At 46.1% G+C, this 14640-nt stretch overlaps 1 protein-coding gene across 1 annotated transcript in view; it reads right to left on the bottom strand.

The window, feature by feature from the left end:
• Positions 1 to 14640, bottom strand: part of LOC133015761 (protein sidekick-1-like) — a 166926-nt gene that overhangs the window by 13506 nt on the left and 138780 nt on the right. The window contains exons 32-37 of the mRNA XM_061083032.1: positions 11863 to 11966; positions 11655 to 11725; positions 10752 to 10890; positions 9208 to 9264; positions 9014 to 9115; positions 6171 to 6286 (exon numbers count right to left, since the gene is read on the bottom strand). Coding sequence (XP_060939015.1) covers positions 6171 to 6286; positions 9014 to 9115; positions 9208 to 9264; positions 10752 to 10890; positions 11655 to 11725; positions 11863 to 11966 — 589 coding nt within the window. The remainder of the gene's footprint in view (positions 1 to 6170; positions 6287 to 9013; positions 9116 to 9207; positions 9265 to 10751; positions 10891 to 11654; positions 11726 to 11862; positions 11967 to 14640) is intronic.

The following is a 14640-nucleotide window of genomic DNA, read 5'->3' as shown; positions in this document are numbered from 1 at the left end:
ATTCCTCCCTCCATTCCTCCCTCCACTCCTCCCTCCATTCCTCCCTCCGCTCCAGCAGAAATCAATGTGTCTAAAGCTCAGGACAGATAACCTTGTGTTTGACGTACTAAGAGCGAGGGGGTGGGACAGGAGAATTAAGGGGTCGGGGGGGGGGTGGAGTGATATTGAAACCATTAAAGGATATTCAGATTCTTCCTCTAACTTAAGTCTCTCTCTCTCTCTCTCTCTCTCTCTCTCTCTCTCTCTCTCTCTCTCTCTCTCTCTCTCTCTCTCTCTCTCTGTCATGGCGGAGTGAGCGTGGAGCTGAGAGCTGTGTGTGAGTGTGAAAGGTATTGTGGGTGTAAGACTTAACTTTACTGAGCTTTATCATTTAGGTGTATGTTTATCTGTTTTGTCTTTAGTTCTCTAGTTGTGTTTTTTTTGTTTAGATTAGTTTTGCTGAGTGCATGCCTGTGGCAGCGGCAGTGGCAGCAGACTTTGAGAGTCTGACTCGCCGACATGCAATCAAACTGATCCCCGCGGTGGAATGCAGTGTGGCAGAAGCCGCGCTGGCTGTGGGAGAGGTGGTCGGCTGTGACTCGGTCAGGTCGGCCTCCCGAATGAACGGAGCTATTGTCATGTTTTTAGATAGCACAACAAAGGTGAACGAGGTGGTGGAGAAGGGAGTGGTGATCCACGGGACTTTTAACCATGTTCTCCCACTTGTAAACCCAGCCACGAGGCCAAAGAATTGTCCCGGTACGGCCAGATTGTATCCGGTATAAAAATGGGGCACGTAGTGAGTCACCGGAGACAAGTTTACATGGTCCTCAAAGATAACACCAAGGAGATGAACATGTCTTTTTCGTTTAAAATTGAGGGGTTTAATTATGTGATTTTTGTGACATCTGAAAATATGAAGTGTTTTGAGTGCGGGCAGGAGGGGCACCTGGCCCGCTCCTGCCCGGGGAAGGGTGGAGCGCAGCGAGCTGCGGCAGCTGCGGCTGCCGCGGCAGCTGCGGCGGAGGCCGCGGCAGCTCCGGCCCCGGCCCCGGCCCCAGCCCCGGCTGAGGCAGCGGAAACAGCATCGGCAGCAGCCCCGGCCCCGGCCCCCGCCCCGGCCCCGGCCCCGGCTGTGGCAGCTCCGGCTCCGGCTCCGGCCGTCACTACCGCTGCGGCAGCTCCCGCTGAGGCAGCGGCCACCGCTGCCACTGGCGGGGAGCTTCCGCGAGCAACCCAGCCCGAGGCTGCTGTTGGCGGGGCTCCGCCGACAGAGCCTCCCGCTCCTCTGGTGGAGGGGGGGGTGCCGGAGACTGAGGTAGCCTCCGAAGCCCCGGAGAGTCCGCTCCCGGAGGTGGGAGTCGAGGGGGGACCCCCCGCTGTGAACAGTGCTTCTGAGCAGGCAAGTAAAAAAACCGACAGCCAGCCAGAACCAATTGATATAGATGAAACTGAGATGGATGATGGCATGAGTGATGAAGACTTGTTTAAAATGACACAAAAACGGAAAAATTCAGGGTCAGGGCACAGCAATGCAAAAGTATGCAAAGCAAGCCGTGGGCTGAGGTCCAGCCAGGGGAGTGTGTCCCCCCCCTCTCAGGTAGACACCCAAGGCCTCTACCCCCCCTCTGACATCAAAAAATTCCTACAAACCACTAAAGGCCAGAGGCTACCATCGCTTAAGGATCATTTCCCTGACTTAAAACTATTTTTAAAGTCCGCTAAACCGCTCACCAGGAAAACAGGCAGCGATGGTTTTATAACAGACCAGGAGATTTACAGACTCCGGAAACTCATGTTGAGGGTTAACTGCGAAATAGTTACTGATGATGACGAGTGTTAGAAAGTTTTTTTACTCTTCTCTTTTACTGACCTGTTTTCTGACTGTTTTTCTTTATCTTTTATCCATGTGTGATTTTAAAATCAGCACTTTGAATGTAAATGGAGCCAGAGCTGATTTTAGAAGAGCGGCTGTTTTTAAACTTATGGACATTAACAGGATAGATGTTATGTTTTTACAAGAAACCCACAGTACCGAGGACATTGAGTGTGAATGGAAGAGGGCTTTTAATGGAGAAGCGATTTTAAGTCATAAGTCCAGCTGCAGTGGGGGGGTGGGGATTCTTTTTGCCAGGAGTTTTTTACCACTTTCTTTTATTGCAGAAGAGATTATTCCAGGTGTATTGTTAAAAGTAAAAGCTGAATATGAGAATATAAAGCTGGTGTTTTTAAATGTCTATGCACCCACCAATAGAGTGGACAGGATGGCACTTTTAAACATTTTAGATGAGACTGTCAAAAACTGTAGTGGTGATGATTTTATGTTTTTAGGAGGTGATTTTAACTGCACAGAAAATCCCACCTTGGACAGGAATCACTTAGAGCCACATCCCGCATCAGGTCTCAGGCTGAATCAGATAACCGAGGCACATGAACTTTGTGATGTGTGGAGGGTTTTTAACAGTAATCACAGGCAATACACCTGGAGCCATGCAAGAGACAATGTTTTATCCCTGGCTAGACTGGATCGACTCTATTGTTTTAAACACCATTTAAATATTTTTAAAAGGTGTTTTATTCAGCCTGTGGGTTTTACTGATCATTGTTTAGTCTCTTGCTCCGTTTTTATTAGAAATGTTCGTTTAAAGAGCGCCTATTGGCATTTTAACACAGCTCTTTTAAATGACCAGGCTTTTAGAAATGCTTTTAAGTTGTTTTGGTTTTCCCACAGAGAGAGCAGGCCTGCCTTCAGTAGCATTCAGCAGTGGTGGGACATTGGAAAAGCTAAAATAAAACAACTTTGCCAGCAGTTCACTCGCAATGTCAGTAGAGATTTAACCCGGACAATGAGAGATCTGGAGAGACAGGTAGAAGAATTACAATCTTTAGTAGCTTCTACAGGAAATCGAGGGCATTTAGACTCCCTCAAGACCAAAAAGTCGGCTATAGCCAACCTGCTGGGCATTTCAGCACAGGGAGCTCTGGTCAGGTCCCGGTTTATGAACATCTCGCAGATGGATGCCCCCTACCAGTTCTTCTTTGGTCTGGAGCAGAAAAATGGGCAAAGGAAGACCATTCACTGTTTACGAACGGGTAGCGGCTCTGAAGTCTCAGACGTGTCTGAGATCAGGAAGTGTGCTACCGGTTTCTATAGAGACCTCTTTAAGAGTGAGTGGTCAAGTAATCCAGATGTGCACAGCAGCTTTCTGAATGGTCTCCCTCAGGTAAGCAGGAGCAACAACACGGAGCTAGCCGCACAAATTACAAAGGAAGAGCTGCACAGAGCCACTATGAGCCTGCAGAGCGGCAAAGCTCCGGGGATAGACGGCCTTCCTGCTGATTTCTTTAAGTCATTCTGGGAAATCGTAGGACAAGATCTGCTAGAGGTAGTAAATGACAGTTTACAGAACGGAAGGCTACCTCTGAGCTGCAGGAGGGCCGTCATCACCCTGCTGCCGAAGAAGGGAGACCTACAAGAGCTAAAGAACTGGAGGCCGGTCTCTCTGTTGTGCACGGATTACAAAATCCTGTCCAAAGCTCTGGCCCTCAGACTAAGGGAGGTAATGGCGTCCGTCATCCACCCTGACCAGACTTACTGTGTGCCCGGCAGGCTCATAAGTGACAATGTCACTTTGATTCGAGATGTTTTGGACCTCTCCAGTTCATTGGCAATAGAGACTGGTCTTATTTCCATAGACCAGGAAAAGGCTTTTGACCGGGTTGAACACCAGTACTTATGGCAGACTCTGGCTGCTTTTGGGTTCAACCCAGGCTTTATAGCCATGATCCGGGTCTTCTATACAGACATTGCGAGTGTTCTTAAAATAAACGGGGGGCTGAGTGCTCCTTTTGACATTAACAGAGGGGTGAGGCAGGGCTGCTCTCTCTCTGGGATGTTGTACTCTCTGGCCATCGAGCCTCTGCTCCATAGGTTAAGGAAGGTTTTAAAAGGCGTGTGTTTCCCCCGGTGCAGTGTATCTTTTAAATTATCTGTGTATGCAGATGATCTTATTGTTCTTGTGAATACACAAAAAGACATTGATTTTTTATCTGATACTGTAAATGATTTTAATTTGATTTCTTCTGCAAAGGTGAACTGGGGGAAGAGCGAGGCTCTGATGGTTGGAGAGAAGCTGGGGGATCGGCTCAGGTTGCCTGGAGGTCTGGCCTGGCAGAAAGGAGGACTCCAATACCTCGGAGTCTTCCTGGGAGATGAGACCCACATGAGGAAGAATTGGGACAATGTCCTACAAAAGGTTAATGGTAGATTAAAAAAATGGAAGTGGCTTTTGCCAAAAATGTCGTACAGAGGCCGGACATTAATTATAAATAACCTAGTCTCATCTACCCTGTGGCACCGGCTGGCCTGCGTTGATCCTCCACCTTCTCTCCTGGCAGAGGTACAACGGGTTTTAATAGATTTCTTTTGGGGCAGGATGCACTGGATCCCACAGAGTGTCCTTTTCCTTCCTACGGAGGAGGGGGGGCAGGGCCTGGTCCACCTGGCCAGCAGGGGTGCTACCTTCCGCCTTCAGTTTGTCCAAAGATTACTGACCGGGCCAAGGGACGCTCTGTGGAGACCTCTATCCCGGTGCATCCTGCAACATTTTAACAGCCTAGGTCTGGATTTTAGCCTGTTTTTAATGAGCAATAACAACACAGTCTCACCATCTCTTCCTGGTTTTTATAAGAGTGTGTTTAAAGTCTGGAACCTTTTAAAAAAAGAGCGAAGGTTACAGGGGGACTCCCTGCACTGGCTGCTGCAAGAGCCTGTCCTGTATGGGACCATTCTAGATCCCCCCCGCTGGGCACAAGGCACCCTCTCCAGACTGCTGCAGGCTGCCGGGATCTCTACGCTGGGCCAGGTGGTGGAGCTAACTGGTCCTGAACTAGAAGATCCCACAGGGCTGACCAACAAACTGGGGACCAGATCAGAGCGAACTATGAAGAGGGTGCTGGACCACTGGAAGACAAGACTCACAGATCAAGACATCTTGCTTTTAAACTCCTTTAAAGATGGGTCCATTTCTCCCAATGTTGAGGACCCTTTCCCCGCCTCTTTTCTGGCACTGGATTTAAAGGAATGTTCTGGACCTCTGATACAGCCGGCTCGCCCGGTCTCCCTGGAGGGAGCTTCCGGAAAAAACCTATACAAACTATTGGTAAAAACACTTAACATTAAAAAACTGGACGGACGGAGAGACACTCCTTGGAGGAGCTACTTTACTGGAGCCCAGGAAACCGGACCTGAGTGGAGGTCGTTGTATAAACCTCCACTGAGCAAGAGACACAGAGACCTCCAGTGGAGGTTGCTCCACGGCATCCTGGCGGTGAACACTTTCTTATCAATAATCAAGAACACAGTGGAAGACAAATGCTCATTTTGTGATGAAAAGGAAACTCTCTTTCACTGTTTTTATGAGTGTCACCGTCTCTCTGGTTTGTTTCTGTTTTTACAAGTTGTTTTTACCAGTTTTAAAGAGGTTTTTATTTATGGTTTTAAATACACTCGCAAACAAAAACACAAAAGCCAGCTTTTAAACTTTGTTTTAGGGCAGGCTAAGATGGCTGTGTATATAACCAGGAAGAGGAAGGTAGAGCAAGACGTCCACATTGAGTCGGTCCCTGTCTGTGTCAACATGATAAAATCCAGAATATTGGTTGATTTAGTTTTTTATAAAGCAGCAGGTGACCTGGACTCTTTTAACGATCTGTGGTGTTTTCAAGATGTTTTATGTTCTGTGACAAATCAAGAACTTGTTTATGCTGATTATCTTGTGTGATTTCTTTTATTTATTTATTTATGGCCAAATGTGTATTTTAAAATAACTTATTAGGTGTTTCAATGTTTATTGTTTAAAAAATAGTACCTAATAAAGTTATTTTTCAAAAATCAAATCTCTCTCTCTCTCTCTCTCTCTCTCTCTCTCTCTCTCTCTCTCTCTCTCTCTCTCTCTCTCTCTCTCTCTCTCTCTCTCTCTCTCTCTCTCTCTCTCTCTCTCTCTCTCTCTCTCTCTCTCTCTCTCTCTCTCTCTCTCTCTCTCTCTCTCTCTCTCTCTCTCTCTCTCTATGGGGCACTTGAAGGTGCAGCAGAGCAAAACTCCTCCAAGACAAGAGGGAAGTCGTTTTAAACACAGACAGAAACGAGCTGTGGGATTATTTGTGTGTGTGTTTGTGTGTGTGTGTGTCACCTTGTATCCTTGGATGAGTCCATTCTGGGTCTCGAGGGGGGGTGTGTCCCAGGTCACTTCCAGGCTGGAGGGAGACACGGGGGACACTGTGATGGACTGGGGGGCCACGGACGGAGCTGCAGCAGGAGAGAGACGTCTCGTTAGACAGGTCTTGTATCTTTGTGAGGACCGTTGTCAGGTAAAGACCTTATTCGTAAAGGTCAAGGAGAAGAATTACACTACCCACAATCCTCAGATGTAGAAATTACATCATTGATTGGTGGAGCTCATTGTTACCATGGAAATGTTTAACCATAAACTGCGAAAACTATGTCAGCTTTGATCAGATCCTCCAGAGTTACTGTAGGTTACTACACTACACACTTCATGAAACACTATGTACACAAATACAAGCTATAGACGACAATTTAATACAACACTATATCAAAATCAAGGTTAAATTCAAGAAGATGTGGTTTGGAAGGGATCATTCGCAATGGATTATGGGATGTGTAGATATTTCACTATAGAACACACATACACACACTTTTGTACCTTTGCCCTTTTCCCCTATTCTACGAATTTGTTTTGCAAATCAAATGTTTTACGGTCACTTCACGACATCATTTAGCCGTTCGGCCTGGCTCCAGATTTAAAACTCTTTTTTATAAGTTCTGAACCATCGATGGAGAAACTTCATCAGGAACCAGCGCTGCTCTAAAAGTGGGCGGGCCCTGTGACGCTCTACTGGGTTCGTGTTAGGACAAGTGTTGGCGTTCGGCTTTTATATGTGATGGTAAAGGTTAAGGTTAAGGTTGAGGTTAGGGACTCAGGAATACATTATACCAACAAGTGTCCTCAATATGTTAGAAGTAGAAGATTGTGTGTGTGTCTGTGTGTGTGTCTGTGTGTGTGTGTGTGTGTGTGTGTGCAGCTGGTTGTTACAGAGGAAGTCGGTAAGATATGTTCTATTCTTCCAATTAGAACGGGCCTGAGGCGGAACCTTGTTACTCCAGCGCTCCACACATATGCATGAACAGCTCAGCAGTTGCACCTGAGGCTAAAGAAAAAGGCCATATCACCCCATTTCATCATCCCCCCCCCCCCTCCGACTCCCGCTGCTTATCCTCACCTCTGCCTCCATCGCATGTGATATGTATAACCTATTAAACTCTACACACACACACAAATTGGTTATGAATGCAGGACCAGTCTGGAGGAGGGAGTGTGAGATTGCAAAAAAAAACGTGCGGGTGTCGTTATCATAAAGTGCAGATCCCTGTCCGCCCATAACTCTGCCTGCAGGGCCGGACCCACAGATGATGCTGTTGCACCTCCTCCTCCTGCACCTCCTCCTCCACCTCCTCCTCCAGCATCTGGATTCCCCAACCACTTTCTCCAGGATACTGTCAACACCATGAAAATGCTACACCAACTCAAGATCTAATCAGAGTGAAACCAGTCCCATAAATGAGCCTTTTTTTGATCAAGGTCCAAGATTTTTTTTACTGGGGAAACAGTGAAAATGTCAAAGAATGCTCTGGCAATATTAAATCCTGGATCTTCCTCCTGAACTGGACCCCTGCCAAAAATGATTGGGTTCTCTCCTGATCCAAATTGCATCCAATCACCAAGTTACAAGGTAATTTGTCTTGTATATTTGTGTAATCTTGCTAATAAACATAAAAACCAACCAACAAACAGACAGGGGAGAAAGATTTGGACACTAAACGATAAACTCAGTTTGGACGACACATGATGGACGTTAAAAGGCCTCACATCCTCCTGCTGTCATGTCGTTCAACTCATCCTGCTCAACATGCTCACTAAGTGTCTTGTAGTAAGTGTGTGTGTGTGTGTGTGTGTGTGTGTGTGTGTGTGTGTGTGTGTGTGTGTGTGTGTGTGTGTGTGTGTGTGTGTGTGTGTGTGTGTGTGTGTGTGTGTGTGTGTGTGTGTGTGTGAGATATATTTGCTCTCCTGTCTGATTAATGGATCCTTGGTTTGACTCTGGTGAAAGTTTAACAGGGGTTGGGCCTTCACTATAAAATAAATGACCTTGTGCAGCTCTGGATCACTTTCAGACACACACACCTGCACAGACACACACACACACTTATCTAATCGAGAGCACCTCTACGCCTATCAAATGCAATGTCACTCAAGGGGCAGCAGGGGCAGGACAGGAGGCGTGGACACGACAAAGAACGAACGAGAAGAGAATGACCGAAGCATCGGAGCGGACGGGACCAGATTGGATAAAAGCCGACAAAGCAGAGACTCGTTTTGACCAAACAATCCCAAACTCAAAAGTCCACTTACTGGTTTCTTCTATAGATTTCTACCATATCACCTTTCAAAGTGATGGAAATCCTTCACAGCTACTGGGTCAAATCAAAAGATCGATCTCCATTGAAACTAAACTCCAGCTCATGATGAAGAGTGGGACACAAACTCTTAACTGAAATGTTGCTTTGTGTGATTGGAATTCAGCTTTTTATCAGTGTACATGGGAGAGAAGAGCTAGAAAAACAATGTTCAACAGTAAAACAGCTTCTCTGGCATTAAAGGGGACATATTATGAAAATTCCACTTTTGTAGTGCTTCTACACGTTAAGGTATCTGGCATGTCCACAGTCCTCAAAACAGGTCAATCTGAGGAGGGCTGTTTTAGAGGTAAAAAGGTAAATGATCCTTGTGGTATTTTGACCAAAATTTGTTACAGACATTTCCTCAAGACCCCAAGGAACCATATCAACTTGTGGTAAAATGGGCATACGATGGGTCCTTTAAACAAGTGTTTTGATCCTGAACAAGATGTGTAGCTCACACAGGGATCATGTGTAAAACCAGCGTCCTTCACTGACCTGCTTCTCCCACAGACACCTCCACAGGGACGGAGGCAGGACTCTCTCCGATGATGTTGTAGCTCGTCATAACAATCTGGTAACGGGTGAACTTCTTGAGCTCTACAGAGAAACAACACAAAGCAGTTTAGAGACTTCACCAGGACACACAAGCCGAGGAGGCGGCGCTGCGGTTTCACTGCCGGACGACTCACGTGTCAACTCGAACTCCGTGAGCGAGGCGCTGCTGACGGTCTTGAAGGTGCTCTTGGCTTGAGGGGAAACACGGAGGGAGAGTACATCCATAAACATTTCACGTTCAACAATAAATTGTGCAATTATAATGCTATTCGATGGAATGACTGTATTAAAGACGTTTATGTTTCTGCTCCCTGGTCGGACGCCGCGGCCGCTGGACGGACACAGAATCACTCATCTCGTCGGGCAGATACTCAATCTACTATAAAGTACGGCGGATATTAATATTTTATTATTGCAATGTTATAGTGCAGTATGGGTGGTCTCATGGGGGGGGGTGCGGCCTTGTGAGGGCTGTTTGCTCAGTCTGTCATCATAGTCACACCTGGTTCCTGCTTTGATGTGGAAATCATCTGAAAAGATCTTTAAAATATCTTTTCAAGTCTTGTTTTCTTAAATATTTAAAAAGCTTTGATTGAAAATGGTATCATGAACACGGCAGACCTTGAGCTCACTGCCAGGTTGTAAATCTGCCACCGACGTTGTCACTGAGCTTATTGGTGCAAACTGTTTTCATCTGCGATTCTCTTTCATTGCTTATTTTTTGTGATTTCACATAATACCGACGCTGACATTGAAATATTTTTCATTAAATAAATGATTTCATCGCGACGCCTTGGTGAGCAGCTGGTTTGTATGATCTGAAAAACTCAGTGATTCATACTCGTGTGTGATCGTCTTACAATAAAACTTCTATGAGCCGCAGTAAAGTTCCATAAGAGCAACTGACCGCTTGCTAAACTCCTGTAAAAAACCCTGTAATTCACAAACTGACACAACAGCCGTCAGTTCAGTGTCTTGCTCATGGACACTTGGGCAGTGCAGTGTGGAGGAGCCGGGCGATCACGACCTGCTCTCTCTCTTCACTGAGCCTCAGCTGCCAATGAGAATAAAGGACTGTAGCTCCACTCAGTGTCTAAAGAGCCTTGAGGCCTTTTATTACCCTCTTAAAAACCCCCAAACTTAGAGGGAATGTGTTTAACAAGTTGTTCATTTGCTCTAAGGAAGTTTGTAAGTGTTGGCAGGACTGAGTTTACGATCTGCACTTGTAACCACACTTTATTTCCACAACTGCGGAGAAAATCAACAACTACACAGGTTGGAATGGTCGTAGCTAAATGCAAGTAGGTTATAATACATATTAAACTAAGAATAACATCTACATCGTAAAACAAGAAGTCATATTAAGTATCATCAGGCTATGAAGATGATCTTGTTTCATTTATCAGATCCAGTGTTTTAGTCCAATAAATTAGGTTTAAAGTTTAAAGACCTTTTACTGGATCCTTGTTATAAATTGAGTCATTGGAAACAAATTAAAAGTCAAACTGCAAATGTGTTTATCGAAAATCAGATAGCTACAGTTGATAAAATCCCCCAAATGAGAACCCTGCTTTTTCTATACCTCTGTCTGCAAACCAGAACCGATGTTTTCCAAAAATGACAGAGGATTTAAAGTGATAGAAATGATACCGTTAGCATTAGCATCTGTAGCACTCACCTGTAAGAAGGGAACTGGTGTTGCTGCTCCTGGTCGTCTGGACCTCTGCCTCAGCGGAAGCCGAGCTGTTCACTGGAAGCTCTCTGTAGTACAGCCGGTATCCGGTCAGAACCCCGTTGATGCTGTCGTCACCGGGCCGCTGGCAAACACGCAAACAAGCACACGGCACATGAAGAGAATTAATAATGATCCATTTCCCAAGTAGAACAACTTCTGAGGGGTTTTTTTCTGCTGTATGTGAAGAGAAAATGTTCATTTTCCTGTGTGATTGACAGGACAGGGGCCGGCTGGAAGAGCAGGGTTCTATCGGTCCACTTTAAAGAGCTGCACAGACACAGAGATGCTTCACTGGCTCTGGCACCCTTGTAAAGGATGATGAAATTGCAGGTGACTTTCTTTTTCCACTGCCTCCTTCTGCTTTGATACGAGGCGAGAAGGAGCAAGAGGAGACGTTTCCAAACCGGCGGAGGAAGAGTGACAAGCGTTGAACTCGCCGGTTCTATATTTACTGTCAATTCACATTTGGCCACAGACTCGCTCCACTTTTCTGTAACTCCCCGGGCTTTTCTTTCTCCTCCGTTGATGGACATGGCTGATGTTTGCCTCTCTTGCCCTCTAACATCTCCCCTGCTGCTATATTCTCATTAGGACTTTTCAACATTTTTCCTCCCCACCCGGGACGATCTGTCCCCTCCGTCTGTTCATCCTTCTCTCCCTCCATCTCCTCAATCTGTCTCTGCTGCCCTCTGAACTTCCCTGCTTCAGTAACAATGGTAATTTCCTCCAGGGAGTCTGCAGCAATCTCACGTAAATGATTAACCCGCACTCACAAGTTTGTTTCTGTGTGGGTCTGTGAGTGTCTCTGTGTGTGTGGGGGTCTTGTTGTTGTTGTTGTGACGTTACCTTCCACTGCACCAGGACTGAGGTGGTGGTTGTGGGCTTCACCGCGAGGATCACCGGAGGCTGATCGGGAACTAGAGAGGAAACACAGGAAGAGAGTGAGGAAGAGGAAAAGACACAGAGACAAGCTTCTGTCCATCTTCTTCTCTGCTATGTTTTAAAATCCACTCATCCCCTCATCCTCCACTTTCTTCTCCTCCCAGTCTCTCACCGTCCTGCAGAGTCGTCACAGCCTCCGTCTCTTTGCTGAGGACGCTGTCCCCGACATCGTTGGTGGACAGCATCCGGAACTTGTACGATGTGAAAGGCTCCAACCTACAGACCAAACACATTTATATGTTTGATATATATGCATTCAGTGGGGAGGTTATATCTCTATAAGTGTTTCGTTCATGCTCTTGAGAATAATTCATGGATCAAGTATATTTAGGGGACAGACATTTATGAGTCTGGGCAACTTGGTGCAGATCCAAATCAAAATCCTGGGCCTAAGCCGAGGTATATATTTGCATTTTGGTTCAGGCATGAATTTATAAATCGGTTGATTAGAATATTGAGAAATGGTCTTGCTGCACAGAGATCCACAGAGATTGTTTCAGTGTGATTTTTGTTATCACTAAACCAACTGATGAGGACATTGCATCTGAAATTCATCCAATAAAACCACAGCAATACAATTACACTCATAACGTTGAGCAGGACTTGTGTAACACTGCGACAGCTGAAGACGCACGTCTCCTCTGGAGCAGCTGTGCCTTGTGATCATCAATCAAAAGGAAACTTTTCTCAGTGCTCACAATGGATTTTCACACAGTGGAAGCACCAGGTGTTAATGCAACTCTGAGGTTTTTTTTGGGGAAACTTGAAAGATGTTTCACGGGTGAAAATTGCATCACCGTGGCTTCTCTTAGCTGCAGGACTGAGCTTCAGTCTGTGGTGGTTTCACAGTTGGTACTTGGACTCAGTTATTACTAGTGTGTCTGTCACCTGTGAGGGGGGGGGGACAAACAGAGGTAGAGCTCAGGTAGATATTTGTTTCCCCTCAAAGTCCATTCATTCACTCATCCACTGTGTATGTAGACATGTAGACCTTTGTGCATCTCCTCTGGCTTCATGAACACGTGCAAGATTTAGCACCAGTGTGTTTGGATAAAATTGATTCTTGCCAAAGTTGCTGAGCTGTTTCCGCTATTGGTCAATAAAATATATTTTTGTAAATCTTCATTCCAAACCAGTGTGTGCTCTCACTCCTTCCGTCTCTGTTCAGTTATTCAACATTCAGTGCAATTCCTGCCTTGTTAAGGGATATTTAAATGATTCTTTTCCCTTGGCGCTCGAACAAAAAGAAAAACAACGTTCTATAGAATACACAGAGGACTCAGCTCATCAAAACATTATCCAACAGCCCACAGGTGGTGAGAGAATCCACTGGGTGCCTTTAACTCCGGCTCCTCCACCTCCCACAGGTGTGTTTTGCCCTTTCCACTGCTCTCTAAAGATCACACAGGTCTTGAATATTAATTATCATACACCTTTCCTAATTGTCTTCCCTGCAAAAGCATTTTCACGACCACATCTTATCTGTATTTCTCCTCTGTGCAGAGGGAAAGCCTTAATAAGAACAGGGAAACAATTTACACCGGTCATATTGAAACCAATTTACCCAAGAGCCACTTACAACCTGTCCGACGAACACGGAGCCATTCAGAGCGACTCGCTGAACGAGTCTGCTGCACAGCTGCTAATAGTTCCAACACCCTCTCTCCCTCGCGATGGGAAATTGATTATAATTTTTAAAAAAGGACAGGTGGCTGCAAAACAGTCATTTTTTATTAATTCTTAATTTATCTAACCCATTATAAACACCGGTTAACAAGAGTGATTCAATAATTAGCAACAAGAAGTCATTCCACTGCTGCTCCTGAGTCTACCTGCAAGGTCCCACTCCAGACTGTGTTTACAGAGCGACTGGGAGACAGAGGAGGACCAGTGAAAAATTCAGCGGGCGACAGAAGAACTACTCAAGTGTCTTCTTGTATAATAATGAGCCGGGCGCAATGAGGGACAAGAAGGGCCCTGTGGGGTTGTGGGTATCGTAGGAATAGAACATCAAAGATACTGAGCTCAAAGAGGGAGGGGTACCAGCAGCACTGGGAGGATGTTGAGGACAGTGTTTGAAAGAGTGAGTCTGTGTGTGTGTGTGTGTGTGTGTGTGGACTCTATGTGTGTGTCGACTGAGCCCGGGGACTTCGATGTTTTGGTTCCAAAGATGTCTCGCTGGAAAACAACAATTAAGGACAGATAACAAGTAAGTATGAGCGTGAGCAAACGGAGATGTGAGCTAATTCCTCCATCCGGCGCCGTAATGAGAGCATTCAGTGATAGAGAGAGCTTGAAAACGCCGTGGTCGTGGCAGATCGACTCTCCCTGAGCCAGCTTGGGTGCAGTGACACTGAGAGAACAGTCTTCAGCATCTCAAACAGTCCTGAGATCGCTCATGAAGGAGCTCACTGAACAGCGCCACGAAGCAGGAGACGCACACTAAACACAAATAAGCCTCATCAGGGTTCTGCTACTCGGGTCTGACCACAATCACCTGCTGCTGTAATGACTGTCTCAACAGGGAGGAGAGGATGGAGGGATAAAGAGAGAGAGGAATGGAAAAGAAGCAGCGTTCAACCGGAGCGCAGGACGAGTGGAGGTGAAGCTCGAGGAACGTTTGATGGGTTTTGAAAGCTTTGGCTGCTGGTGGTTGGACGGAAGGTGGTGGCAGCAACTGGGACGAATGCTGGGAAAGTAAAACTGGAGGAAGAAAGAGAGATAACGGATAAACGGCAGAGAGAGAACTTGAAAGCATGATGGCAGAGAGAGAGACAAATATTAAGAAAGATAAAAAGACCGAGCTGCTCCTGCTGTGCCTGTGATCAGGTGACTCAGCTTCTCCACAGCTCTGCAGTGATTATGATTATTCTGGTCTGTCTGGTTTTCT

Source organism: Limanda limanda, chromosome 2 (genome assembly GCF_963576545.1).
Source record: "Limanda limanda chromosome 2, fLimLim1.1, whole genome shotgun sequence".
NCBI classification, from domain to species: domain Eukaryota; kingdom Metazoa; phylum Chordata; class Actinopteri; order Pleuronectiformes; family Pleuronectidae; genus Limanda; species Limanda limanda.
This window is presented reverse-complemented; position numbering and strand designations above follow the sequence as displayed.